This window comes from Aplidium turbinatum, chromosome 17 (assembly GCF_918807975.1).
Source record: "Aplidium turbinatum chromosome 17, kaAplTurb1.1, whole genome shotgun sequence".
In the NCBI taxonomy this organism is placed as follows: domain Eukaryota; kingdom Metazoa; phylum Chordata; class Ascidiacea; order Aplousobranchia; family Polyclinidae; genus Aplidium; species Aplidium turbinatum.
The window spans coordinates 11,170,284-11,198,261 of NC_137488.1; the positions used below are offsets into that span (position 1 = coordinate 11,170,284).

Below are 27,978 nucleotides of genomic sequence, written 5' to 3' on the forward strand. Positions count from 1 at the left end.
GTTGAGCTGTGTTTTTGAATAACTAGTTTAAGCCGGGTGTCAAACGAGGTTATCTGTTTTGATAAGACATGATCAGGTTTTACTAGAATCTGTAGCTCCACTTCCAGTTTGGGAAAAAATGTTAGCCTAAAGAAACTACATCAATTTTTGATTAATTTTGCTTACAACTAAACATGTAACCTTGTCTAAAAAAAATGGATAGGTTGCACTTTGCAGCTTAATTAAAAATACTTTTACTGTAGATGTGAGTGGACGTTGGATGCTTGTTTTTGACGACAGTGCGTACAAAGCAACAGGTAGCGACTTATTGTTGCATGGTACCACTTATACAAGAAGAAAAAATGATGAAAATGTTATTTTATATAAATGTTGTCTGAAGTGCATAAAAAGATGAATTGCAATTTGCAAACATCTTGGTTTACGAACACAACCCTAACTTGCTTTGTTTGATGAAAGGAGAGTATGCACAAGTTATAAACATATAACTCTATCCATTCGAAGCCAGTACAATACATAAACAATTGATAATTGAATAATTGATAATGATCAGGCGTGCCGGAAGCGGGGGGCAATGCCCTCCGCCCCCAATTTTTCTGTGGATGGAGGGGCAGGGGGAAAATGGTGCTCTTTTAAGGTCATGTAAGCTACTGCACATTTTGCAATATAATAATTTCTGCTATTCGCTTTTAGCCTAATTATATTCTTTTATTTTTGCCTCAAAATAATATTCACGGCACAAAATTCTGCAACACAGTAGGTTGCATCATTGTAACATAGCTGTAGCGCACCCAGCATGGGGCTAAGGGGGCTCAAGCCCCCCCCAAACCCGCCACTAAAAATGAAGTTTTTGTATGCTCCTCATTTAGCCTATACATTTTGCTTACAGGTTAAGTATGAATAAGACACAACAATACAACAGGGCTGAGCATTATAACAATATATTTTACATATTTAACTTAAAAATAGTTTTAACAGTTGAACGTTTTCGGTTTAACTTAAGCCCTCATCAGGAATCTGAAAATATTTATAATAATGCAATAAATTTCAACTTCTTGAAGGTAAAATTCCATTAGGAAAAGGCAACTAAGTTACATAAATAACTACCTACGAAAAAACTTGCTCCACAGGGAAGGTGATAGGCTACATCAAGTAAATGTTAAAGAGAATGGACTCGCCTCCAGCAAATAATTATTTGTTTAAATTTGAGTTACAGCGTTTGATTAACAGTGCTTCCTAAATTTTGGTGTCAAATTGGGATTTGTCTTTGCGTAAAATTTTAAATTAGTCGGCAGAGAATTTTCGATCAGTGCAAAAAGAACACTCCATGATATGGTCTTTAATTGCACTTTTCTTTAACTCCCTATAAAATTCAGATGCTCCTGTACTTTCGTGGTCAAATGTCTGGTGGACATACGTACCGATGTACCGTACGTCAATGCCGAATCACACGGACATGTAAAACTGTATACGACGTTTGAGCAGAGAGACGAAGGCGTCTGGGACTTTAGTTGAAAATACGAACTAAGTTTGAATGTTTTGTAAGTAGAAAAAACGTCCACATCAAATTTATTGTTTACAAAATTAGTGTTTTGTTTGAAACTGTTTTCGTGCTAGTTGTTGTTTTCGCACTTATTTGTGTTGGCAAACGAAAAGCTAATTCTATTTTGTCATACATGACGAAAACGTCGAGATCTTTAGAAGATTGCAAGAGTGGACGTATAGGGATGAGGAAGCTGATGGTGCTAGTAGCATGGGGTTCATTAGGCCAACTTTTAATCTGATTGAGAGAACGAATCCTGATGTATCGGCAACCGGTGGGTTGTGAGCAGTGGCGTAGCCAAGGGGGGGATTTCAACACCCTCCTTTGGCACGCGTGTTAAGTCACGATATTGAGAATAATGCTTTCAATTTCTTTATGTCTTTAAAACAAAGTTTGCATGATTTTAAGCGAAACTGCATTAAAAGAGCGAGTTTTGCCAATACCAAACATTCAAATATCTCAGCCAGGAATTAGCAACAAAAAAACGTAGAGACTTAGTTTTATTTCGGAAAAATGCCAAAGAAAACATGAATATCCTTTTGCTATGCCACCAGACAGCACCATTTTACAGGAATATTCATACCCACATTGTTGTCGAAAATGCTCTTAGAATGCACCAATTCAAAGTAATTTTTCAAAATTTTCTGGGAGAGCCCCCCAAACTCCCCGCCGCTGGGTGTCGTTTTAGGCGAAAACGCCGTCGGGCTTCGCCTGCCGGCCGTCAACCTCCCCCCCCCCCTTTCAACATTCCTGGCTACGCTACTGGCTGTGAATGCCTTTAAATATTAATCAAAGGGATGGGTATTGGCCAATTGTCACTGTCACTATTGTCGCAAATCACTCGGCCGACATTTCTGAACTAGCCCCTCCCAAACTTCTTTTCTGGGTGCGCTACTGTAACATAGCATGATGCCCTTCTTTGTATACCGGACACTAATTGTATCATTACTCGATAGTGAGCTGATAGATGAGCATTATCGCTATATCTTATCTTAAAACTTAAAAAAATTCGCCTTTCAGCAACAAAAGTTCCCTTTTTTCATAATCCTGCCTCCCCCCCCTAGTCAAACACCGTTCCGGCGCCCCTGATAATGATTGATAATGATAATAAACCAACAGAGTAATCTGGCCTACATCAATTCCCAGTTTTCTCAAGACCACCAACGCAGAAAAAAACTGCAGCCCAATGAAATGATTACATATAAAAAGCCAAGCGCGCTGGGAAATTTACTTACAAAATACAAAAAAATTGCCCTGAATGCAGAAACACCAACCAATGGCTACTCTAAACCATGCGGCAAAGGTGCACTATGCGGTAACCATGAAACGCATAAGCTTATGATAAAAGAATGCACCTATATTAAATGTAAACCCAACAAAAATTTTAGTCTCAAACAAAAATTAACTTGCCAAAATTACGGAATATGCATTGCAACGTGCACTATATGTCATGGACAAACCATCACAAAGTTTTCCACACGTTGGGCCACACGTAGATCTGTTTGGGACAGCTTTAATTACTCTGATAAATCCGGTGACAAAGCAGCAGTATTGAAACATTATGCAAAATTTCACAGCATTGAACTGAAAAAGAAACCAGCTTTGACAGACTGCTTTTTCGTTACTTTCGCCGAACAACCCAACAAACAATATTTAGACATCGCTGAAGATAGATGAAGTACTCTCCAAATTCAATTCAAGCAAAATGCTCTTACAAACAATCAAAAGAAGAAAATTGAAGTATTTCTGACACACAATAAGGCAAAATTCCTTACAAAGATCATTAATAGAAGGGAAGATAAACGGTAAAAGAAGTAAAGGCAGACCAAGAATGATTTGGACAACAAACATCACAAAATGGACAAAATTAACTTATGAATGTGCAGTACGCACAGCTCATGGTCGAGAACAATGGCGCATTGTATCCAACCCTCCATACGAGGAAGGAACAAAATGATGATGATGAAGATAAATGGCTACATAAAATCAAAGCTACCATTAACATACGGAAGTTGATTCGACCAACCATTTAGTTGTTTTGGTTAATCCTATGTCATCAGCAACCTCCGACCCCTGTAGTGTAGATTATTTAACCATGCCCATTAACACTTTATTCTTTTTGACGTTATATCAATGTAAACTTATGGCAGTGGACTGTAAACTAAATTGCGTTTTTCTTTGTATTCGTCTTGTTGAACAGTTGTAATTTACTTGATGGATGATAATGTTTATGTATTTCTTGAATTTTGTATCAGTACATTGTTGGAAATCGTGGCAGGATACCAGTTTTAGAGGCTTGCAGCTTTTTATTTTAATTTTATGTAACCATCTATTTAAAACAGAATTTTTATGCGTGTTGAGAATATCGGAGTTTGCTTTATTTGTTCTTTTTACGTATTTTTCAAATTTTCTTCTTTACATGTGCTAGCTGAAGATGCTACTACTATAGCGAAATCGATTCTTGATAAATTACACTAAGAGGTTAGATTGTTGTGCAAATGCCAGCATTTGATGAATGGAAAATAGCAGTACCAATTGATAATGTAGGCAATTTATTTCCAGAGAGTCCCGTCCACTGTTTCTGCACAAAAGCTAGCGAGTAACGCGGTATTATGACAATTGGCGCCTTCGAAAGAATACACTTCGCTTTAGTTTCAATTACAAAGCAAAAGGAATTTCTTTCACAAAGAAAACGTCAAAAAGAATACAGCATAATGCTTTAAAACTTTTTTCACATGTTTTTTTTTAGTTTTATTTTGAAGCAAACGAAACAACGCAGAGTTGTTGCCATAGTGCAAACTTATGACATAAACGATGTCATGTGTATCCCAATGACCTGATATCTTAGCCTACACAAAATGAAGAAAACCATTCTCTTTTCAGTGAAAGAACTAATGTTCAATTTTAAGATAAAGAAAAACCATCAATAGTGTGTGTTGTTTGATGAGTTCCTTTCATATCTCCTTAATCTGTGAATCATAGAAATAAACACATGTATGTCAATATTCCGCCATATGTTTCATGTTTTTCACTCGTCAAGTTGGAGCCACTGGTGTTTTGCTGTGGTTGGCATCAATAAAAGCGTTAGATCTGCAGTTGAAAAAGTAACATGGTCTAATAGAAGGTGTTGCAGTCAACAGCGCATGATGGAAGATGTTTTTCTTGCTGACTCGATAATTTTGGGAGGACAGAACGAGAGTATAAGAAAAATGCCATCCAGGACAGGAAATTAGTTCTTAATCTTAAACGTCAGCACGGTTTTAAACGTTGTATCAATGTAAAAAAAGATTGATTTGCTGGCTGGGATCACTTTTTCACTACTCAACAAGTGCATTGTCATGGTATTTGGTCAAGTATGCAAAATGTTGTGCAAGCTGTAATTACTTTTTCAATTTAAAAAATGATATTATCAGAATTAGACGATGATAAAAATGGCTCAAGCAGTTGTGAAGGTTTTTTAATTTTAAATATTCCTGAAATCATTCAAGTGGACAGAACACAAAACTTATATCATCTTAATGCGAAATTTGGTAGTATCACAAGTAGCCTTCCAGTCGAGTCCAGAAACATCGTGAATTTGGGGTTGTAAAAGAATAGATCCTCTGCCCCAGATGCTCAAACGACGAGGAAGATAAAGATTTGTTTTGAAAATGAAGTGTTATATTGCCTTAACAAAGCAGTCTTGAAAATTTATAAACAAAATTGCTCATTTGTAGTTACATCGTCCTATTATGCATTGTAATGGCATGTTTAAATTACTTGTAAAATTGTGGACTATGTTAAAAGATATTGAACTGAAATATTCTGAAAAAACTAAGTCATGAAAAGTTCTAATGATAAACATGTAGCAATCGGAAACACCTTTTTCAAGTGTTTGTTTTAAAGATATGGTGAAAAATTAACACCCAAAAAATTGAAAGCAGACAAAAGAGTAAACATGGACGATAAGATAAATGAGGAAGTAACTTGATGATAATTCATTCATGTTTAATGATGGCTTTTAACTTTTGTGCTGTCACCTACTACCTTGTATGCACAGAAGCAAAATATGGTGCGAGCTGCGATTTTCTCTTAATGAACAATGTATACAGGAAATTGAGACTAGTAGTGCTTTGTTGCAAGCTGTCTTTAGAAAACCTTTTTCCAATTGGATTTACAGTACAATACAAGTACAATATCTTAAAACCTGGTTTTGACAATTTCACACTTGGAAACTCCAATCAATTCACAGTTTCCAAAAGAAGCTCCAAGTTATTATTTTTGATAGTTTTAATTAAATTCAAACTCAAAGAGAAAGTTTTACTTTACTTTGCTTACTCGACTTCGCTGATAAGTATTTCATTTTTACTTTCTAAATTGTGATCAGTTATTGAAAGGCTCTTATCGAAATATAGCAACAGTTACTAAACAAGATAAAGGCCATAATCATACTGACGCAGGGTCACTTGATCAAACAGAAACCAGACACTGAGTGGCAAACCATGTTCTCTTGAGTTTGTTGAACTGTCTCGGCTTCCGTGGCAGGAAGTAGCTACTTCTGACCAGTTTATCATCCTTAAATAAAAACGTTGATTAACAAAGAAAGAATCAATAGCTAGATTTTTAATAATACAAAAATTTTAATGAAGCTTTACAAGTTTTTAAGCATTTGTCTTTTCATTATTTGTTGGTTTCGTATAAGTTTGTGGTGAGCTGTAGATTTCGTTTAGGCGTTAAAACAACTTTAATTATGAGGAAATATTTTTTTAGTGTCTATTAGAAAAGAAATGCGTTGTGAAACAAACGCTTGTTGGGCTACTTCAAATTTGTTTTGTAGGATGTGACAAATTCAGTTTTTTTTTAGTGTATGTTTTATATCAAAGATAACCATACAAAACTGTTCAGCTTTCTTTAAATGGAACGCTCATGTCTCACAAAGCAGCGAAGACTCCAGGCCTATATAAATATCTTGGCAATGCAATCAAACTCTTTCACAGTTGACGATTTTATTTGCTGTAAGCTACTTCTCAGATGGTCAGTAAATGTGGTGCAGATGTTTAGCTACTATAAAGCACAAGGCAACAACCTGGCCAGACTTCGTGAAGAACTGCATCAATTTAAGTGACTACCTGGTTTAAGAGTTGAGATCGCACCATAGACTGTACTGTATAATATGTATATGCTGTTCTTCTTACTGTAATTTAGATATAAGTCACGTAAAAGATGCTTTTAAAATTATTTTGTGTTTTTTGCCTATTAATCGTTGTCATATCTGCTGCGAAAGAACATGATGAAAATCAGTACAACGTGGCAAACAAGCAATTGGAAAAACGAATAAAGAAGTTTAAAGAAGGTCAGTTTTTCAGGTTTATTTTTGTTTCATTTTAGTCTTCTTGTCAGGTAAAATTATAGAACTGCTTTTGTGACTTGTGAATTAGGCTATTGTACTGACCATCTGACAATGACAAATTGCACTGGTGAACAGAAAATTTCAATCAGAGATGGCTGTATTTTTGCTGCAAGCGTATTCTCGACGTTGGTTTTCAAAATGTCTGTAGCCAACCGTTTTTAAGATGTTCGAGTTTCATTTTGTTAGATTTGACTTTTAAAGGCTTGCGCAAGTGACAATATGGCATAAAGTTTTACTTAAATAATTCAAAAATGTTACAGCACTAAATGAGTAAAATATTAAAATGCGCGTACTTTTAAATTCTGATGTGCTAAAGAAAACTTTCACACAGATTCAAAACCAATGCAAACAGATATTTAGAAAAGTTTAGTTGTAGGCTATCTCTGATCAAAAATTACTAATAAAACTTTGTTGACGCGTCATTACTTGATAATGTTTTACTTGAGACCAAGGAATTAGGCCATTAGCTCGCAGTGATACAGCCGGTTGGTGGGGATATAGAAGAAGCAATTAAAGTAATCTCAAACAGTTTATTCATTTAATTATGGTTTCAGCTATAAGCTATGTCTTTTAAGTTGTAGAAGTATTAGTATCCATAAATTGCGGCAACAATTCAAAGGCGCACTTAGAAGTGATTGATCCTCCAATTTGTACAACGTACATGTTTAATCTCCAGTTCAATAAACTTTTAATTATTTAAAATGCATGATTGGTGATAGATAGTTTTAACTGTCACAGTTCATGATCAAGTATTTCAAAAGCATTTCATGAGCTTGATACAAACAATATGTAGGTACCAAAATTCTATTACAATAGCTCGTGAGTGCATGTTTTGAGTGTTAATTTACCGAATTGTATTACATCAATCAAATCCTTCTTTTGCTTTACAGCGCTCTATAGGAAAGGATGGTCAAATGACACTTTTCATCAGACAGTGGGTTCAAACGCTCTGCTCGACTGTAGCCTCATTGGTTTTAGAGGAAATTTGAAGAGAGCACCTCATGTTGTTCTCCAATGGTGGAAAAATGGACATCGCATTCACAACATCTTAGGCAAGGTGCTGTCAAAACGTTCAATGCAAAAGAAACATAATTGTCATATTTAAGGTTCTAAGTGTTTGTCGGTTACAAAAAATTCATAAATTAAAGAAGCCGTCTTACAACTATGACTAGGCTACCTTTTCATAACGTCCTGCTTTATTTTCAATTTGAAAACTTTGCAAACTTTTAACAGATAGAGATGATTGGCTTCGATAAGAAACTCTCTCTAAACGGAACACAGTTGAACATGACCAACATAAACCACAATGATGCAGGCAACTACTCGTGCACATTGGCTGTGTCGAAAGGACCATATTCTAAAACCTTTCTCTTCCGAATGGACTATGTTGTTACTATTGAAGGAGCAAACTTAGGTAAGATGTAGGCTATCGGGTATGAGTTGAAGCGAACGTTCAGTTGTACCGTGCAGTTCATTTCAATCCGCACTATTTAAGGCACATTGACTTGAAAACTGCATGACTTGTGAGATGTCAGCCTACTGAGTTTTGTTTCTAGTGGTTTGTGCAGGTTAAAAAACATGATGAATATGTACGTTGACAAAACTGCTATCAAAATTTTATCATTTTTCAGTTCGCCAAAGTTCTAGTTCTTCTTCTCAAGACGTTGATATCAAAGATCTTAATCCCATCATTGTGGCTGGGATCATAGGAGGAGTCATCTTGACAATTGTTGTTTTCATATCTTTTTGTAAACTGATCAATCAAAGCCCAAAGAAGACAAGCAGAAAAGACACGGAAACAGCTGGCATACCCCTTGCTTCCCTTGGAAATTCAGGAAGACAAACCTTCTTGGAATTATGTGAAGAAGAGAAAAAGAAACTTTTTCAAGAAACTAGTCACAATGATCTTTCTCAAGAAGTAAATGAATATTATTAGTGTCTAAATGAGGGTTTTCAATACTTCCATTACCCAAATTACAACATGTATAATTTGGCTTGTACAATATTTTATTTATTTTTAGGATGAAAAGGAACCAATTTATGTCAACACAGAAAGATACAAAGCTTTTTTTCCTTTCGTCACCGATGTGGAATGGGACATGCTTAGGAGCAATGAAGTTAACAGGCAAAAGTAATCAGCAACAAAGCTTCAAGTTTCCGAACTACATTAATTATTAATTTAAAGGAAATAAGCTCTGTCTGTTTGGTTTTTAACGTATTTTTTATTTTTTTACTTTCTTCGTGCTGATGTCATCATGCAAATATATTTAAAATCGCGCACATGCATTTATGCATCTCATGTCACAAAGTAGGCCTATATTTTCTTAGCAACCGAGCTATAGCAAATATGCCGCAGCCATTACCAACCGTATTGCAAAGAATGCATCACCAACTTTCATGTGAATGGTTCGATCTCTTACAAAGCACAATTCGGAAGAACTGCGATAGTTGGCTGAAAATTGCCAATTATGGAGACTTTTTATTGGTGCTAATTTGTACCCAAGCGGTGTATAATAAGTTATTATTATTGCAAAGAAACACCATATTTTTCGCTTGCAGTGTAAAATGTGACGTGGAACATTCAATGCCCATTATCCTTGGAACAGGCAACTTTGGCCACGTTTATAGAGGGGAGCTGCTACAAAATGATGGCAACATACGCACAGTTGCAGTAAAAAGACTAAACGGTGAGATTTTCAATAACAGGCAATTGATTGCTGATTTCTGCACAAAGTCAGCAAGTTGATAGCAACTAACTTAAACCATTAAGAAGATTCATTTAAACGTTTGAAAACGTTGAAACGTTGAATGAAACCGTTACAAAGTTTCTCTATTTACTTTTTAAATCTGGTTCATTGACCTAATTAATGTTTCATTATTTATATTAATTTATCTAATCAATTAAATGGTGTCATGTACACTTCATGTATTATGTAGAGTATAACCAATTAACCATGTCAACTTGGTTGTTTGGTTCTGGGTTTTTTAATCTATTTCTCCTGGAAACAGCATCCATTCGTTAGATAAGCTGCTCAATAACTGGTGCTTTTACTTACATCATTATTTTAATCCATTTTTTTGCATCAATTTGTTACCACACAAACAGACGATGAGAATCTTATGCAAAGAATATGATAACAATGTTTTTATTTCCCATTTATGATTGTACTTTAATTAACGCCACAGTTTTCTTCCCATTTAAAAAACTGCACTCAAGTTATTTGTGCAATTGTATTAAAAAATGCATCGAATGCAAGTTTACATTGATATCAGTCATTATGTCACATATTAACATTACATTGTACTAAATTAACGTTATATTACACTGTATTCTGCAGACGGCTGTAAGACAAAAGAATTAGGGCTTTTCCTTGCCGAAGGTTTGACTCTTCTGAAAGCAGGTCGTCATTGCAACGTGGTAGCTCTTATCGGGAGCATTTTGCTCGATACACTAGAAGACATTGTAAGTACATGAAAAGGGTTGATTGGTATCAATGTACACACATTTAAACAAGTTAGTATGTTATTTATCGGAACACGAACATGTTCAAGAAATATTGGTTGATAAAACTACTGCTACCGCAAAAGCAAAAGAAGCAAAACTTATTCTAGTCTGGCATTTTAAGGCGTTCCGTGTTTTGTAGTAAAAATGATAGCGGAGAAATATGTTTTTCAGGGCATGGATCACGTGATGAAAAAGCCTCCAATTTTGCTGATGGAAATGGCAAGTGAAGGAAATCTCAAAGTTTATTTGCAAAACCGACGGTAAAGCATTAAATAAAATTGTCTTTGAATGAGTTAAAATAACCCAAATAAGCAACAGCACATTAGGTTCACGAATTAATGTCTGGTTATATTCCCATTATACGCAAACCTACAGTATACTATCGTTTACACTGTTGCGAAAAAAACTACTGTTGGATTTTCAGGATAAAATCGAATTTCGTTCCAGATTGTCTCCAGATCTCTCGGTCAAGTACTCAAACCAAATCGCGGAAATGTCCAAGCTTGCCGATGGAGAGCAAAGTAACGTTGTGATCGGAAAAGACTTGACAGTTAAAGATTTAGCTTCGTTTGCTTATCAAGCAGCAAGAGGAATGCAGCATCTAGCAAACAAAAATGTGAGTTATGTTCATCCAGCCTTTTGAACAGAACGGTGTATTGATAGAGAGACTGTATTTGCACTGTCGTTTTATTTTTAGCTGGTCAAAGATCAAGATCATATTTACAGTACTTCATTTCAAACAGCCCTTTGTTTTTTGAATTCCATTCATCTTATGGGGTTCCCTGCATATAAAGCCGCCTAAATTTTGTCACCTGATTAGTCAGTCACGTTTTAATAAACGATGCAATGTTGCGTTAATTGTAAACCAGATAAAAACAAAATCTTTTTGTTGTTTTGCAGATTGTTCACAGAGATTTGGCTGCCAGAAATGTTCTTCTTACATCCGACAAAGTTATTAAAATAGCTGATTTTGGTCTCTCGAAACAAATCCGAAACCTCCAACAAGAATACTATAAGATTCATAGCCCAGCTGTACGTGAAAAAATATAAAAACTTGTGTGATCAGGCTGTGTTTACTTTATTTTTTGTAAGTTTAAGATAACTGTTGAAACGATGCAAAAGCTGCAAATGTTGAAACAATGCAAAAATAACAGATGGCTATTTTAGTTGTTTTATTGCTCATTAACTCCAGGCTAATATTCCATACCATAAAAGTGCAGAAAAGATTACTTGTCAACAGACTGTTTAAAAAATCGATGGTTAAAATATAAAGATTAGTTACAGTAAAAGGGAAGCAAAATGTTAAAGTTGATAAGCGATATCCTGCTATGACTATTGCAACCTCACCAGTTAGAAAGATAAAATTTCAAACAATGTGATTTTCAAGTTCCATTGTTGAGATGTGACTGCAATACAACCGTCTTTGCGTCACCAAATGTTACATCACGTGTTGTTGATTGACAGATCACTCCTGCAAAATGGACTGCCCCAGAAGCCTTACTGGAAAATACATTCTCTGCCAAATCAGATGTGTACGTATTCTGCGCTAATCAATTAAGTGTAACATCACTGCATCAATTCATTGCATAAACCCATTTTTTATGCAGATGGTCGTATGGAGTCTTGCTGTGGGAGATGTTTTCAATGGGAGCTCAGCCCTACCTTGGAGTACCAGTTGAGCAGCTTTCTAGAAGGCTTGCCCAGGGGATGAGGCTGGAAAAACCTGACTTTTCCACTGCTGCAACGTAAGATATAAATATTTTCTGTGGTATTGTTCCGTTGTTTGTCTGCATCGAGTTTCAGCAATATTTTTGAAAATTTCAACTAAAATAAGATAATTCTAAACAGGTTCCAAAAATGAAAACAACAATTAGAAACTTTATAATATTTTTTCTATGGCAAGCATCATGCAAGCATTTGTATTGTTAAAAAATTTGTTTGCTAGTTTAATATAGCCTACAGAAGTACTGTATTATGTAAGCAACAATACACTGCATATAATCATTTCAAAGATTAATTTTAGATATTCCCTCATGAAACGCTGCTGGGAATGGAATCGCAAAGACCGGCCGGATTTTTCTGATCTCGTAAGATTTTTTGAAAGCACTTTACTCCAGATTTCACAGGTGAGTTCTTATGTGGTTTACTTGGAGAATGGATTGAAAACTTGCTTTTAGTTAAGCACTATCTGTTTGTCGACACTGTATTGCAAAGGCTGAGGCAATTTTGTATAAAAAAAGCAAAACTCAATGTACAGTATATTATACTCTTTATAGAAGATTTCAAACACTTTTGGATGAGAGAATAGAGAAAGTTTTGCTTGAAATAGCATGAATTACAATACAGTACGTTACGTTATATTTTAAATAAACTAAATATTATCATCTAAAACTGCTAAATGCGTTATTAGCCTAGTATGATTATATGAGCCAACTACCCTCAAAATGAGATGATAATCTCTCCTAATCAACCACTGGCAATGCGCCTGGATGCGACATGCATCAAATTGAGCCATGTTATTGTTTACAGCCATACGTTAAGTTGGGAGTGAGTTTGGACTCTGCATTTACTCCGACTTACAAAAGTGATTCTGAGCTTGGATCTGATTCAGTGTTCGAATACGTCGAAACAGGAAGCCAGGAGAGCTGCTTCTCACTAAGTGGTGACTCCGCTTGTATAACTTCGGCAAGCACAAGCAGCAAGAGTTCTTGCAACGATGATTCAGAAATAAAGGAGCCAGATAATATGACGTTCAAAGAATTACTTAACCCTCTGTACGAGTATTGATATGTTTTCTAATGACAAGCTTGCATAACACTACCTTACATGTATCATTCTGTTTGCGTTTCGCCCCAAAGCTCAGCGTGTTTTGTGACATAAGTAGTAGTCACGCCACCCAGGCGTGAAGGTATTGTGTATTGAATCAGATAAGCAACAAAATCCTTTTGACATGTTGGCAAACTCTTGTTTTTAACTCTATTTTGACCATGTTCAAGTGCAAGATCTCCTGTAGTTGCTTGGCAATAGGTCATGAACGATAGTGGATGATGGGATATTTGATAGAGAAATGAGCAGCTAAACGAAAGAAACCAATCGATGACCTAATTACATCTCCACGTCAAATCAAGAAATCATATACTCGTATGCCATGACAGTATAAACCTATTTTCATTGTGCCCTTTTTCTTTTTTGTTCTTTGTATATTTTCTTGAAAAACTATTTCGAATTGTCTTGCAAATAGTGTAGGCCTGTGTGTATGTTAATTTTTAAATAGTTGATAGTAATTATTGCAAACTTACGTAAAATCACCAGGGTTGTGGAGTCGGAGTTGGAGGTATTTTGGGGTGTCCGGAGTCGGAGTGGTTGAAAAAGGCCGAATCCGACTCTGGCTTGATACAAAACGATAAACAATAAACTGTTTGTTGCAATCTTTTTTAAAAATATTATTTCTTGTTCTCCGTATTGCACTCAAAATATTTACATAAAAGTAAAAGTGTGGCTTTTTGTCAGTTTTTGTTAAAGTTGCCACTCCGATCACACTTTATGTGAAATTAAATTTAAAAAAATAAACTAGACAAAAAATCTGACAACCCTTAAAAATCTGACAACACTGAAGCTGGAGTTGGCTGGTTGTAAACCGAGGAGTCGGAGTCATATATTTTTTGCCCGACTGCACAAATCACGGTAGGCTACAGTAGACGACTTGTATTAAAATACTTTTGGTAATGTTAATTTTATCTACAAATTATTCGTTGTACGTTTGCATCGGTTTGTATCATCTATAATTACACCATGAAGTATACCACCAGTCGATATGTAAAAGCTGGCTTGTTAGGAGGATACTTTGGGTTAGGAACCAATGAGATCCTCTGGCCCTAAATCAAAACACTTTGTAAAAAAAGCACTATAGGTTTATTAAAAAAAATATGAGGTGTTTTCTTCAAGCTTCTGGGCCCCTTGCAAAGGATTCGGCCCTTAAAATCATCCTAGGCCCAAGCTCAAAAGTAGGCCGTCCATTAGATCCCCTGTCAACGCTATTGAGTGTGATTGACATTCAATGATAGATAAAGAAATGAAAGACCAGCTAAAAATAAATGAAACTAGAATCTTATTTGAGAGAATGACTCAGAAAAAGTGGAAGGGTTACTGCGCAACAATAACAAATGTCACATGGATATTTCAGGTGGCACATAGTTTTCAGCTTGTGAAATCTTTACTCAATCTGCTTCAGGTGAGAATGTTTCCAGCCAGTAGAAAGTTGTATTAACAATGCAGCAAGATAAGCTATGTGGATGACTGTACGCTTATTTGAGCTTACCCGTTCAGGTGTGACAAACAGGTATTGAAAACAAACAATGCTCCTCCTAACCAAACGAATCATGCTACGCCACAGACTAGGCCTAAAGAAACATAGCCACGGAGGTGGAGGCTGGGAGAGCCACCGTCGGCAAAATTTTCTTTTTCTTTTCCCAAAACAATGAGTACAGAAAGGTTATCCGCATTAACCCTGGAAAGAGAACATAGTAAAACCCATGGTAAAGAAGCTATTTTGTCACATTTGAAGGAGAACAAACCGCGACATTGTTTGTAAACCACAAATGGCAAACAAAGTTTGGCTGCATTCAGTAGATATATTTTTAAACTAACTTTTCATTTCAAGCATTAAAATATCCCCCCCAACCAATTGCTTTTATCGCCCTAAAAAAATCTTTCCAGCTACGACACTGGCCTGCTATAATCAAATCATAATAAGAAGGTATTCATTGCCCTACATTTCACAATAAAGCTGTAAGTCAAGTCATCCCTTTCGGTTTGGGTTTGAAGCTTTGAAAAAGTCTGGACAAATTCTGGGATCACTTAGGCTACCTGGCAGTCCATAGGCTATAACTGGTTTTAATTATTGTCAATATAAATAATTCAGAAATTTAACTTTTAGTCTCTGACAATACTTTTTGAATCGAGTTTCAGGCATTGCGTTCAGGTTCTGGCATAAAGGCGGGGCCCACTTACAAATCTGACCTGTAGGCTACGGTTTGATTTTCTGCCCAATTGCTACCATCTTTATAGCCTCCATGCAAATCTGACCAATGCAGTTATTGTGCTTCACAAAATTTCAAACATCTTATCATCCTTCCTGCTCCGTTAGCTCAGTTTAAATGCTATACTTTGTACACGAAGTAACCTCAAGATCACGCGGTGCTGGTTCGGTTCTCAAAGTGTGCGTTTGACCAATGTACTTGAATCTCAGTAACCGGGCCTGCGTTTGTGATAAAGCCTCTATACAAGAATGCAAAACTGCCAGGAATAACTTTTCAAAGTCCGAGTCCCGAGATAAAGTTTTCTGAGTCCGAGAGTAAGGATTCAAACCAACTAATCTTTTTATAATGCCTAAATTTGTTTTCTGTGAATTATGGTATGGCGTTGCAAAGTAATGAAAAATATTACACAAAGAGCAAAGCAAATCAAATTAGAGAAGGCTACATAAGTTGTAAAAAACTATAAGCGTACAGATAGTAGCCTACAGATCACTTTTTACTAGAAGCACATTTCAGTGGAAATATTGAGTGAAGAATGAGATCGCCAGTCATCTTTAAAGCTTTAAGATCGTCATGAGAAGTTATTGTAAATTGTCGTAAAAGTTGTGAGATGATCACTTTTGCTTCCAACATTCTAAAGCGATGACCGATGCAATTTCTCGGCCCTTCGTTTTAATGTTTTAGTGCTCAGCCTTGTGCTGATAGCCAGGAAGAACTCTCCATTCTTCACAGATTTTAAGATATTGGTCAATAGAATGATATTGATAAACTGTCTGTGTCAGGTCTCGCAAAGATGCGAGTAAACAGAACAACGTAAAAATAAATTATACAAACAACAACCAAAACTCTAGGCAGGCAGCGTTAGAGTTGGTGACAATACAGAGAAGACAATAACTTGTTGTTAATATGACAGACGGCATGATGTAGCCTACCAACAGTATTCTATCAAGACAACAATACACGTAGTGTTAACAAAAGCGTCAAAACGAATGATTAATCTGCAATACTTTATAAGTCACCAAATGTGTCATTGCCTTTCTTTCAGTAAGAGTTGTGACTATAGTTGTGTATTTCGGACATTTTTTATCAAGGGTGAAAGATTAGCGAGAAAACCTTACTACAGTTACTAGCACCACTAATTGCGCCAATAAAAAAGAAACTAGTTTTTTTCTCTGCAATCTCCAGTTTAATGAAAAAAGATCATGTTGAGACAAATTATTGCAATACCTTTGCTTCTGCTTTTGACAATAAAATCGGGGTTATCTTTAACAGCAGAAGAAGCTGAGTTATTCCAGGCAAGAACTTTCATAGAAAGCCATACCCAACTTCAAGGTTCGGTAGCAGCTACTCTCCTCATCGACGAAAATAGAGTGGTCATAAGAAGCAATGGGATACCAGACCATGAAACCGGTAATAAGGCAGCTAGCCACTAATATAATCAATGCTCTAGTAAAAAATAAATTAGTTGTTTGATATTTTACCTGTTATTTTCAAAAGTGCAAAACTAATTCCAAGATTCAAAGAGAAACTTTATCGACTTTTTTTTATTTGGACGCCTTTTGGTCGCGTGATGCATAAGCTACTTACGAATAAATTTCCTACAATAAACAGCAGTAGCTTATTTACCAGTATAAGAGATGTATTTTTACCGATCTTGCACAAGATTTTCATTATAAATTTAATAATACAAGAGGATGTAGCCTACAGATCTAAATGAAGGCTATAACTACTGTAACGCTAAGTTAAACAGTCACAGATGCAGTTTCGCTTATACAAGTTTTAACTGTCAGGTGCATAATTTGCCACTGTTCCATCAAAAACGTAGCCTAATTGATTTTCTATCTGAGTTGAAATTACAAAACAATCGCAAAAGTTGATAACTGGTTGATTCAATGAACAAGTAAGTCTCACTTTACATAACCCACAGTAAACCTCATTAAATTTCGTAAATAGTATATGCCGCCCAAAGTAAGTTTTTACTATAGCCACAAAATCAACTGCATTTTGAACTACAGCAGCAAAATAACGCCAGCACAATGACAACTACAGTAATACTTGGTGACACAAAAAAAAAATTTTTTGAATGAAAAGCCGGTTTTACTTGAAAGCAATACAAACGCTCTTACCTTTTTGGCTTGAAGTAAGGTTATAAGAGCAAAGTTTTTCATTGTTCAAAAGAGGAATGGCATTTTTATGTTCTAACTATTCTGCTATGGGGTCGTCTTATTAATGCGAGGATACCTTTGTTATAGGAAAATAATTTTGTGTTCAAGGCTACAGAACGAGAAATCTAAGAGAGCAAAGCTATGAGTTTCAAGTTCCTTTTCTACCTACATTAACTGAAGAAACATTTTGTCTTCCCGACGGCGTTATTGGTGTAACTCGCAACGGTATTCCAATCTATAACCCATATTCGGAAAACTGCTGTGATTCAGGTATGCAAGCTCAAGTTTCTTTTCTATAGGCTACGTGTGCATTTTTTTGTTATTGGAGTGTGATAGTTTATTTGTAGTGTTTTTGCTGTATTTTTGATGCAAATGTCGCTATCGAATGCATAAATTATGGCTTAATTCTTAAGAAATTGACAAATAGCCAAACTTTTCCACAACAAGAAAAAAAAAAATAAGTAGAATACCTTATTAAGGTTAAATGTGTCAAACCCCTTTTTAATTAAGAAAAAAAAGTCTTAAAAAAACTTAGTTTCTGCTATGACCTACTTTCTTTCAACAATCGTTTTCAATATATAGTGGTTGTTTTTTGATACAAGGAATTGTTGAGGAATCCATGCAAGATATCTGCTGGGGGAACGTGAACGAAGGATCGACAGAGTACCACTATACCACTTCTCCTCTATGTGTGCAAAGCATAATCTGCAACCAGTCGGACTTCATTGGTGCGTTTGAGTGACATATTTTATTGACCCATTGCTTTAACATTCCTTCATCATAAACGGCTACTGCAGCAAATGTTTTAAAACCAAAGTTACGTAACCTATTTGGAGAGAAACATAAAATTGACATATCGTCTTAAAAGTAAAGCTATGGTTATTTGACTTATGCTATAGTTTCAAGTGTAACTTCATACTTAAATGAGTTAACGTTTATTGAACAAACGTCCAGGTGTTGCTTTGGATGGACTTCCAATATACGGGCCATACGATGAAAATGGGCAGCTGTTGACCGCAGCGGATCTTGATGAGTGTCATGGTCGATTTGACAGAAGAGAGTACAAGTAAAAAACTTTTTAAATTTACAAGTAGCCAAGTATTTTTAAACCATTTTTATTTTGTGTGTACAGTATAGGCTACAGCATTTTACTCACTATGCACTAAATTCTCATTAGTCAGGCTAATCGTTGAAGGTAAACATTTTTTATGAAATTTACTGTGGCAATCAAGAAATTTATTTCTAACTTCGGGAAGTAATCTTTAGAACCATAGACAAACAAAACAAAGCAAATTTAGGGGGTTTAACATGTTTTATTCCAAAGAGATATAACATAATTAAAAAATCATTTGATTTTTTCAGTTTTTAATTATGTTATATCTCTTTGGAATAAAACATGTTGAACCCGCTGTCACAATCAATATGCGAAGCCTCACGACAGGCTACATTATGAGTCTTGACCGAGCGTACTGTTTGAAATCGTATATTTCTTACGAAATGTTATCGTCGGTTACAGTGACCTTTGATTGCGAAATCCTCATAATGTAATGTACCGTACTTCTAGAAGAATCTGCATACGTGCAAGACTAGAAGGCTTTCCGACTCACTAGATCAGTGGTTCTTAATCTTTTTTGTATGTTTTACCCTTTTAACAAAGATGAATATCAGATTTACCCCCACTTAGATAAAATGGTACTCATTTATTAAAAAACGAAACAGTTACATTCAATGCGACGGCTGCCCTTGCTTTTTGGCAAAGAGTTATTCAATGTCTGGTACAGTAGGAGATAATGCACAACAAATATTAGATTTGATAGTAGGCTAAGCAATGCAGAGAAGCCACTTTCGCATAGGTAAGTTGAAGAAAACGTGACCAAAACATTCAAAGCTTGAATATATCTATCCTTGGATAGCAATGTTATATTTTAACCCAAAACTTTTCTAGGTTGCAAGAGTGAAACGCATCTTTTGCAAAAGAATCGTTTGTTAATTCTATAAATTCTTCTTGGATTGCTTCAGGAACATTTTTCACTTTACATACAAAAAGATTTCTCGCTACTTTCATCAAAATGCTGCCAGTATTTATCTCGGGAAAATATCGTTCAAACTCCTCCTGCAAGTTTTGAAGATGACTGATGATGTCATTCTTCAAGTTTTGATTGAGATCATCTCCAGCTATCTCCGTCAAGCGGTGAAATGATATTTACAATACCAATACCTACAGCTGGCACAATTTTTCTGTCCCGTCAACTGATGTGGATATTTTGATTGATAGCTCATTTACCCCACAAAACGAGGAAATTTACCCCCAGGGGTAAATTTACCCCAGTTTAAGAAGTGCTGCACTAGATCGAGCAATTTGTCAGATAGTATAGGTTGTTATGACTTCACAAAGATGTTTGGGGGTTCTAAAACTTGACCAGAACAATGAGTTCTTATGACGTAACATTATCGTTTCTTCTGGAAATACTGGTCAAAACAAACCGGCTTTAAATAGTGGTTAGTGGCGTAATTCACTGTATTATTGAGATGATCATTGAAATTAATATTGATTGTGAGTGAAATTGAAGTTACTGTGCTACTGTGTGATGTGCAGTCTAACCATAGAAAGAGCTCAACACCTGCTCTCCTGGGCCACATTGAAACGGGCTTTTGCCTGAGGATGGGTTTCTTTTATGTCCGTTTTTCTTTCTCCATCCTATTATTATTATTATTATGACTGCTCATCCACGTCAATATTGGAACTGGCAAATTCAATCCACAACACTTTTCATTAGGCTGTCATTCATTACTACATGTGTGCTTCTCTGTTTTTGTTTTATTTTTTGCTATTTGTTTTTTTGGGTTTTGTGGCCGTGCTGACTACTGATATATAGCCTACTACATAATTTTTCATTCAGGCACGTTTTAAACCTTTCAAGGTTTTGCCATCTTTTCCCGTTCGTTAACGTGCTGGTAGGTTTATATCGATTTTTGTAGTTAGTATCTTTTTCGTCCCGGACGCGTTAATGACGAAAAATAAAATGATTGATTGATTGATTGAAGTTGAAGTTATTGAATACGAGTAGATGAGAGTTGGTGCTATTAGAAGTTGTGATCGAGATTAGAGTTGTGAGTGAAGTACGTTGAAGTCGAATACAAGAGTTACAGGTGTTGGAATCTTTATCTATTCCCAGATATTTTTGATTATTTGTTGGAAGTGCTAAACCATTCGTTAAAGTCCTTTAAGAATTTTCATTGATCCTCTCACAAGTAGAACTATTCGACCATTTATTTGACTTTTTACGTTGATATTCCTATAAACTATATGTCCTTAATGAGATTGAAAGAATCGTGACACTAGCTAAACTTACTTTATTTTGTTTGTCTATGGTTCAACAAAGCAAACTCCCTACCAAAGCTCTCTAATCTTTAGAAGTAACTTGCTTTTCAAATAAATATTTTTAATCAACAGAAAAAAAAAACAAATTTAGCTGTCAAAATGTCAAACTTTTTGGTAAATTATATCATATTTTATTGTATCCTAACGAAAAACCTTTACCTCCAAGTAGCTTATGCGAGACAACGTAGATCACTTTGAAAAGAGGCATCTACAGTAAGTTCAAGCGCAAATATTTTTTCACCGTATACTCTAGATGTCATTGAATAATGTGCAAAAATGATTTTTAAAATAACTAGCATTTTGCACTGATGGGTAAATTTGTGAAATTGAAAATATGCACTTGTCCAATTTAGGCAGGCCATGGCCACCTAAAGATATGGCTTGATTTGTCACATTTTGCAGAAATTTCCAGGTTTTTCTAACTTTGGGCGAACGTTTAAATAAATCTTTCTAAAAATTATATTTTTACGCTTTCTTTATTTTTTTCCTCAAATGACACAATAGGTTTTAACATCCTCAGATGTTGAAAAAGTAAAACAAAGAAAATTTGATTTCAAAGAATTTAGTCAGACTGTTAATTTTCAATAACAGTCTGATCTTGCGTTTTTCAACTTACTTTTTCTCATTTCCTACTGCTTCCCCAAGGCAACAAAAAAGTTTTATGTCATTAGGAAACCACAACAAGTAAAAACATCTCAAAAACTGTCAGTCAAGCACTAGCAGTAGCTGTAATCTAAATCTGCAAAATGTGACAAATCAGGCCGCATCTCCAGGTGGCCATGGGCAGGCAGTGGACAATACCTTCTCCCTGAAAAGATTTAACCCATATCCTCCTGAATCAAAATTTTTTTGCAATTTTTTGTATGTATATTATTTTTAAGGTATCTTAACCAAATTGAACAATATTTTTGAAAAAAAAATTTGGTGGGGACAATTATCAACAATTTTTGGCCTGTCAGTTTAAACTGACGTTAGGAGCAGGAGGGGGCATATAAAATAAATACGAAAAAGTTTTCTCGGTCAGTGTTTAGTCTAATACGTATTCAACCAAAGCAATAATGGAAAAGGACAAAAAAGTTAAGAAATCACTACATGTTAACGAATCAAATAAATGTCACAGTATCAAAAGATAGGAATGTTCTTGGTTGATTCAACGTCTGGCGATATTGATTTATCGTAAAAATGTACTTTATACTGACTTGAAACCATTTCGTCTCACATGTTCACCCGGCTTGAGTTCAGCTGAAAGAGCCCAATTTTGACATCATCTATTTCATGTAGTACTCCTTAAAACACTGAGGATGTAGGCCAACATTGCAGGTTTCACAAAAATAAAGGGATGTTCCAGAACATCCTGGTTTGGCGCAGCGGCGTTGCTTCCCTTTTATGATCCAGTGTTGGACAGTGCTGTATTTTATATGGGGTTGCGAAGATGCCCTGGGTCCCGTAAACAGTATATCTGGAACATCTTTTCGATAAAGCTGGTGGTAACTTTCAACAACTGCTCTTCTGAAGCCCAGAGCATCTAAACGAATATCACCAGCATCGGTCTTGCGATGGCGATATATTTGAAAAGCATTGTTGACTGCCATATCAATACAAAAACGAAATAATGGCCACCACCATTTTTTTGCTTCTCAAGTTGATCATATACTTTGAAACATTTTCATCCAAACGGTCAACACCACCCATGTGTTGGTTGTAAACGTGTATTACATTTGGCTGCTGAATATCAATCTTTTTTCTCTCTTGCTTGCTATATAGCTTCGCTTTTTGCAGTGGGTCTTTTCCTGCAAAGGTTGACAGAACATTTACTACTTTTCTGTTTTTCCATCGGATAGCAGCAATGTTATGTGATGTCTCCACAGCAACATCCGAGGCACCTCTGTGTAACTTGTCAACTTCATTAACTCGCTTGAGGGGAGGATTTTCCATGCGGTTAACACTGCCTGTTTCTGTAGCTGCAATAGACTTTTCACGAAGGTATCGCAGAAGTCCCGGACTTGTAAAAAAGTTATCCATAACCACATGATAGTTGGAACTGGACTCGCTTTGTGGAGGTAGATGTTGCATCAAATGAGCTACTACCGCAGCTCCCATCCCAAGCCCAATATCCTCGGATTCTTCCAGCTGGGAGTCTTTTCCTGCATAAGGGCGGAATTGTACGCAGTAGCCTGACGGCTTCGCTAGCACCCACAGCTTATAGCCAAACTTTATAGGCTTCCCAGGAATGTATTGTTTTGCGCCATGTTTCCCAAAGTATGGTACCATGCTTTCATCCACACTCTCATGTTGTTCAGGTTTGTAGTTTGCAAGGCATTGTTTGTTCACTGCAGCAAAGAATGGCCGGAGTTTGGAAAAATTGTCACTTTTGTCTAATTGCTGGTTGTCAGAAAGATTGTTGGGAATGCCCCCATTCCCAACGATATCCAATTCAGCATTAGCCAACAACTGTCTACTACATAGATTGTCTGGAATACAATCCATTTCACCACCATCATCTTCATCTGTATCCATGCCATCATCTTCAGGAGGAAATATAACTAAATTTGCTTTAGACACGACTTCTGATATTGATTCTTCATCAGTTTCTAACCTTTCAAGAGCTTCCAATGCTTCAAAAACTGTCAATTTGTTGCTATCATGCAAATGTTTTGCCATTGCTATGCTGTATGAAATCAAAAGATGTATGATATATTACTACTTTTAACTTCAAAATGAAACAGATATACCATATTATGTTCACCAATTGACCTAGATTAAGTTTTTGTTTGCTAATATATCAACGTTTTGCTTGAGAATCAAAATGTTTGCAAAATAACCCCTAAACTCAACTATTCTGCACATAATTTGTAAAATCATTTACAATTTACATGCTCCCTTCTGCCCCTAGCGTCAGTTTAAACTGACGGAAGCGGAAATGTAACAAAACTTAAACAAACAATTAATTTCTTCTAATTATGCAAAATATGGATACAGCAATGTTAGTTCTAACTAATTTCGTGGTTTATGTCATTATAACGCGATCCAGTAAAAATTGACACCGCTATAATTACGAACAACAAAAAATATCCATTTTGGAAATTTGATCCGTTATGTCCAGTCGAAGGATAAACGGAATTTCACTAAATGTACCACAGTGTTAGGTACAGACCTTACGAACCTCATAACATACTAACTGGGTTTCGACAAAACGGTTTGTAATCTAGAAACCATATAAACGTGCTGTCAGTTTAAACTGACGGTAGGAGGATATGGGTTAACCAACGAGATATTTTTTTCAATATTTGAGTCTTGCTAATGGGCGAAAGTTTACCTCACTCAATTAGATGCCGTTGAATCGGAATAGTGCACTTTTAGAGCGGAAATATTAATCAATTTAAGGGCGTATTAGGCTACCATTTTCACTACACGCTTAATCATGAACTATAGACAATGTGAAGTAAGGTCTTTTACGCTTACAGATACCATATAACAAACGACTTTCCATACATGATCGGATGTTTCAAAGGCGTTCCTCTTCCAAGTGCAGAAGTATCTGGAACTTGTCATTGTAAACGATTGGGAAATTGCTTTTCTGATGGCCAGGTAGTGTATTTGGAACGTGGTCATGTGAGGTCAATGTTGAATCTTATTCTTCAAGATAACAGTTAAAAGAACTAATACAGGGTATGTCATTCTGGGCATGCAGTTGCAGTCAAAACTAGGGGTCCACGTCTTTTAGGTGCTGACAGTTAGGCGCTGGTCTAATAGGCGCGCACACTGTGGCGTCTGGATATTTAGGTGCGGAGCACTGTGGCGCCCGTTCATTTAGGTGCTATTCCTACTAAAGTCTGTAGATTGTATCAGCTTGGCAGGTAGGGGCGTAGGGCAATGCTTTTCACACAAAATACTATATTGAACAGGAAAATATATTGTTTTGTTAATGCGTGTGCGTTGTTGGTCATGGCTTCAGTGAGTGAAGTTGCCTAAACTGGCAATGCTTTCTTACACAAAATGTTTAATTACACAGAAAAATATATGGGTGAAGCTGCTTGAACCGGAAATGCTTTTCACACAAAATGTTATATTGAACAGAAAAATATGTTATGGCTTCCGTGAGTGAAGCTGCTTAAACCGGCAACGATTTTCACATAAAATGTTATATTGAACAGAAAAATATTTTGTTTTTTTTAATGCGCGTGTTCAGCATTTATTTGTTGTTAGTCCAGGTTTGCGCTGGCGAAAGCTTTATCAATAAATTATTCAAGTTTCCGAAAATGTATGAGATTGAGTTCACTTTTAGTTAGGTCAAATAATAACTAAACATCAGTAAAAAATGTACCGTAGGCTGTACTCAAGCGGGCGGTAGGCTTGAGTGAAGAGTAACTTAGTTTTCCGTCAAAACCCGGACTAGGTTTAATAACGAGCGAAGTCTCACCATTATGCTTGCAACTTGTAGCCAAGGTGTAGCCTATATGCCCTGTAGAAATGTATTCATGTGAACAGTAGTAGAGCGTCTTACGCGTTCTCGTCACATGGCCAATCCATCCCGAAGAGAAGTAATTTATATTTAATCTAAATTACCAGACATTTTTCACACAAATCTGTTGTATTTACGCGGTAAAAACATGTCATGTGATCGACGTAGACGCACAATCTTGACATCAAATGAAAGCATACCCCTTCAGCTATCCAAAGATGCAAAGCTTTGCAATAAAATTTAAAACATTCTATGTACAACTAGCAACTTTCCAAAAGGTATTTTTTCTAATTTTTTAAAAAATTAAAAATTGGCAGAAAAGTGTACTTCATTATAATTTTTACTACCCAAGCATGATACAATAATATGAAAATATATGTAGTTTAATCGAATGCCAAAACAATTCTGCACATTAGAAAAAATTTACTTCGTTTCTGCGCGCAATGCTTTAGGAGGTACAGCAGAATGATTATGGAGAAATTTGGAAAATTTTAAGCAAAAAGTTTACGTAATTTAGCCTACAGTGTTTTTGATCGAGAAATTCCAAAGTAAGGGGTTGCTTAGCCAGTTTTGCCTGCCAATTCCAATGAGTGAAAGAAAAAAAAATCCATTGTGTCCCCATCTTTAAGAAGTCCTCATCTGATAACTGCACCGCCAAAATATTTTTTTTTAATTAGCCAAAAAAGGACAGGCAAAGACTATGGATCTGCCATCATTTACATTATTTTTTTGCTTGAAATAGGCTACCTTTTAACCTTGGACGTAGGGATACTTCCTTGGTCATCATGGCAAAAATCCCAACACGTGTGTATACGTCCGTGGTCGCGAAAGAGTTAACTAAAAATGAACTCAATAATGTTCGGAAGCTTCAATAATTTATTGATAAAGCTTTCACCAAAGCAAACCTGGACTAACAACAAATAAAACAATAATAAATCAATAAAACAACAATATATTTTTCTGTTCAATGTAACATTTTGTGTGAAAAGCATTGCCGGTTTTAGCAGCTTCACTCACTGAAGCCATGATATAATTTTCTGGCAAGCTGATACAATCTACAGACTTTACTAGGAATAGCACCTAAATGACCGGGTGCCACAATGCTCCGCACCTAAATAGCCAGACGCCACAGTGTGCGCGCCTATTAGACCAGCGCCTAACTGTCAGCGCCTAAAAGACTTGCTCCCAAAACTAGGGTATCGGTCTTAGCATTTATCTCACATCAAGACTTCAAACCTAAACCGTTTACTTCCGCTGGACATTAATTAAAGTATTACATTGTCTTGTGATGTTTCTTGAAAAATGAATCCAACTTAATAGTATTGTAAATTAATTTGTTTCCTAACTCTAACAGCATGTAATACGCTACATCCATCAACAATGCTTTTGTTTTGTCTGATCTATACAGTTTTCTTTATAATGTGTCACAAATATTCATAAGCTTACTGTAGGTACAAATTAAAACATTTACGTAATTTCCTAAAACATGATTCAGCATCCCTGGATCGGTGACTCAGCGTTCCTGATTCAGGTTTCATAACTGTATAGTGTCATCCGACACAAATCTGCAATCTGCATGACAGAACACGCGATGGACGACAAAAAAAAAATTGGCAGTAGGCTAGACGTCGTAGTAAAGTTGGTGCTCACTGAAGATAATCATTTTACTCAATGATTATATTCACAAAGTCAATCAGAACTATGCAATCGCCTACTTAACCTTGCACTTGGACATTGTAAGTTTCTTTCACAGTCTTTTAACAAAGTTGGTTGAATTGTTTACAGACGGCTACCCCAACACCTCCTCCCCCCGTCACCCCACCTCTATCCACTTCGGCCGTTCAGCAACAAAATCAAAGCAACGAAGGATACCAGTGCTGTGAAGATCCGGCCAACTGCATGCCAATATACAATCAAAATGGAGCTGTCAATGTTTCTGCAAAAAACAAAACTTTTCTGTTACTTTTCCTGCAACTGTTCATTGCGATTCTTCTCTAAGAACAATGATTTTTTGAATGTATAATTTTACATTACCTATTTTGAACTTTAGCCAAATTCAGATTGATTGATTGAATCTTTATCCTCTGACTGAGAAAGCTTCTTTGAGAGTTTAACGCTGCACTTATGCATACTTGTAAAGACTTTGAACCACCGATGCAGGTCCGGCCACCGAGCTTGACAATGTGACAGTTGTAACAATCATGCAGCCTTAAACAAATTTATAATTTTTATGACATTTTTACTTGTTTTATTTTGAAGGTGTTGTCCAAACATTTTCAGTGTTACGTGTAGCGTAAAACTATTCTGGGTTAGAAAATAACCGAAGCAATAAATGCAATATACTGTACTTTCAACAGCATAGAGGGTTTTATGAGTGAGAGTTGTTTATCAGAGATCTGGCAAAGGAAAAATTGAACACGTTTGGTGCATCATCAGTGTAAACAGATTTTAGGCCTATATTAAGCACTTTTCTCCAGATGTTCTTGTGGCGAGTATTTT

General features: G+C 35.9%; 2 protein-coding genes across 2 annotated transcripts; both read left to right on the top strand.

Annotated features, from left to right (window-relative positions):
• The first annotated feature begins 6,742 nt into the window (after window positions 1-6,742).
• On the top strand, window positions 6,743-13,221 carry LOC145786179 (uncharacterized). The gene is made up of 14 exons (XM_082597823.1): window positions 6,743-6,872; window positions 7,820-7,986; window positions 8,163-8,343; window positions 8,561-8,847; window positions 8,951-9,060; window positions 9,489-9,616; window positions 10,268-10,392; window positions 10,606-10,694; window positions 10,882-11,050; window positions 11,335-11,466; window positions 11,899-11,966; window positions 12,042-12,179; window positions 12,458-12,560; window positions 12,964-13,221. The coding sequence occupies exons 1-14, from the start codon at window positions 6,743-6,745 to the stop codon at window positions 13,219-13,221; spliced, it is 2,085 nt and encodes a 694-aa protein (XP_082453949.1).
• Window positions 13,222-16,672: 3,451 nt separating this feature from the next.
• Window positions 16,673-27,737, top strand: LOC145786180 (uncharacterized). Its single transcript, XM_082597824.1, has 6 exons — window positions 16,673-16,880; window positions 17,744-17,905; window positions 18,238-18,363; window positions 18,590-18,701; window positions 24,482-24,605; window positions 27,265-27,737. The coding sequence occupies exons 1-6, from the start codon at window positions 16,673-16,675 to the stop codon at window positions 27,475-27,477; spliced, it is 945 nt and encodes a 314-aa protein (XP_082453950.1). The 3' UTR covers window positions 27,478-27,737.
• Window positions 27,738-27,978: the final 241 nt, after the last annotated feature.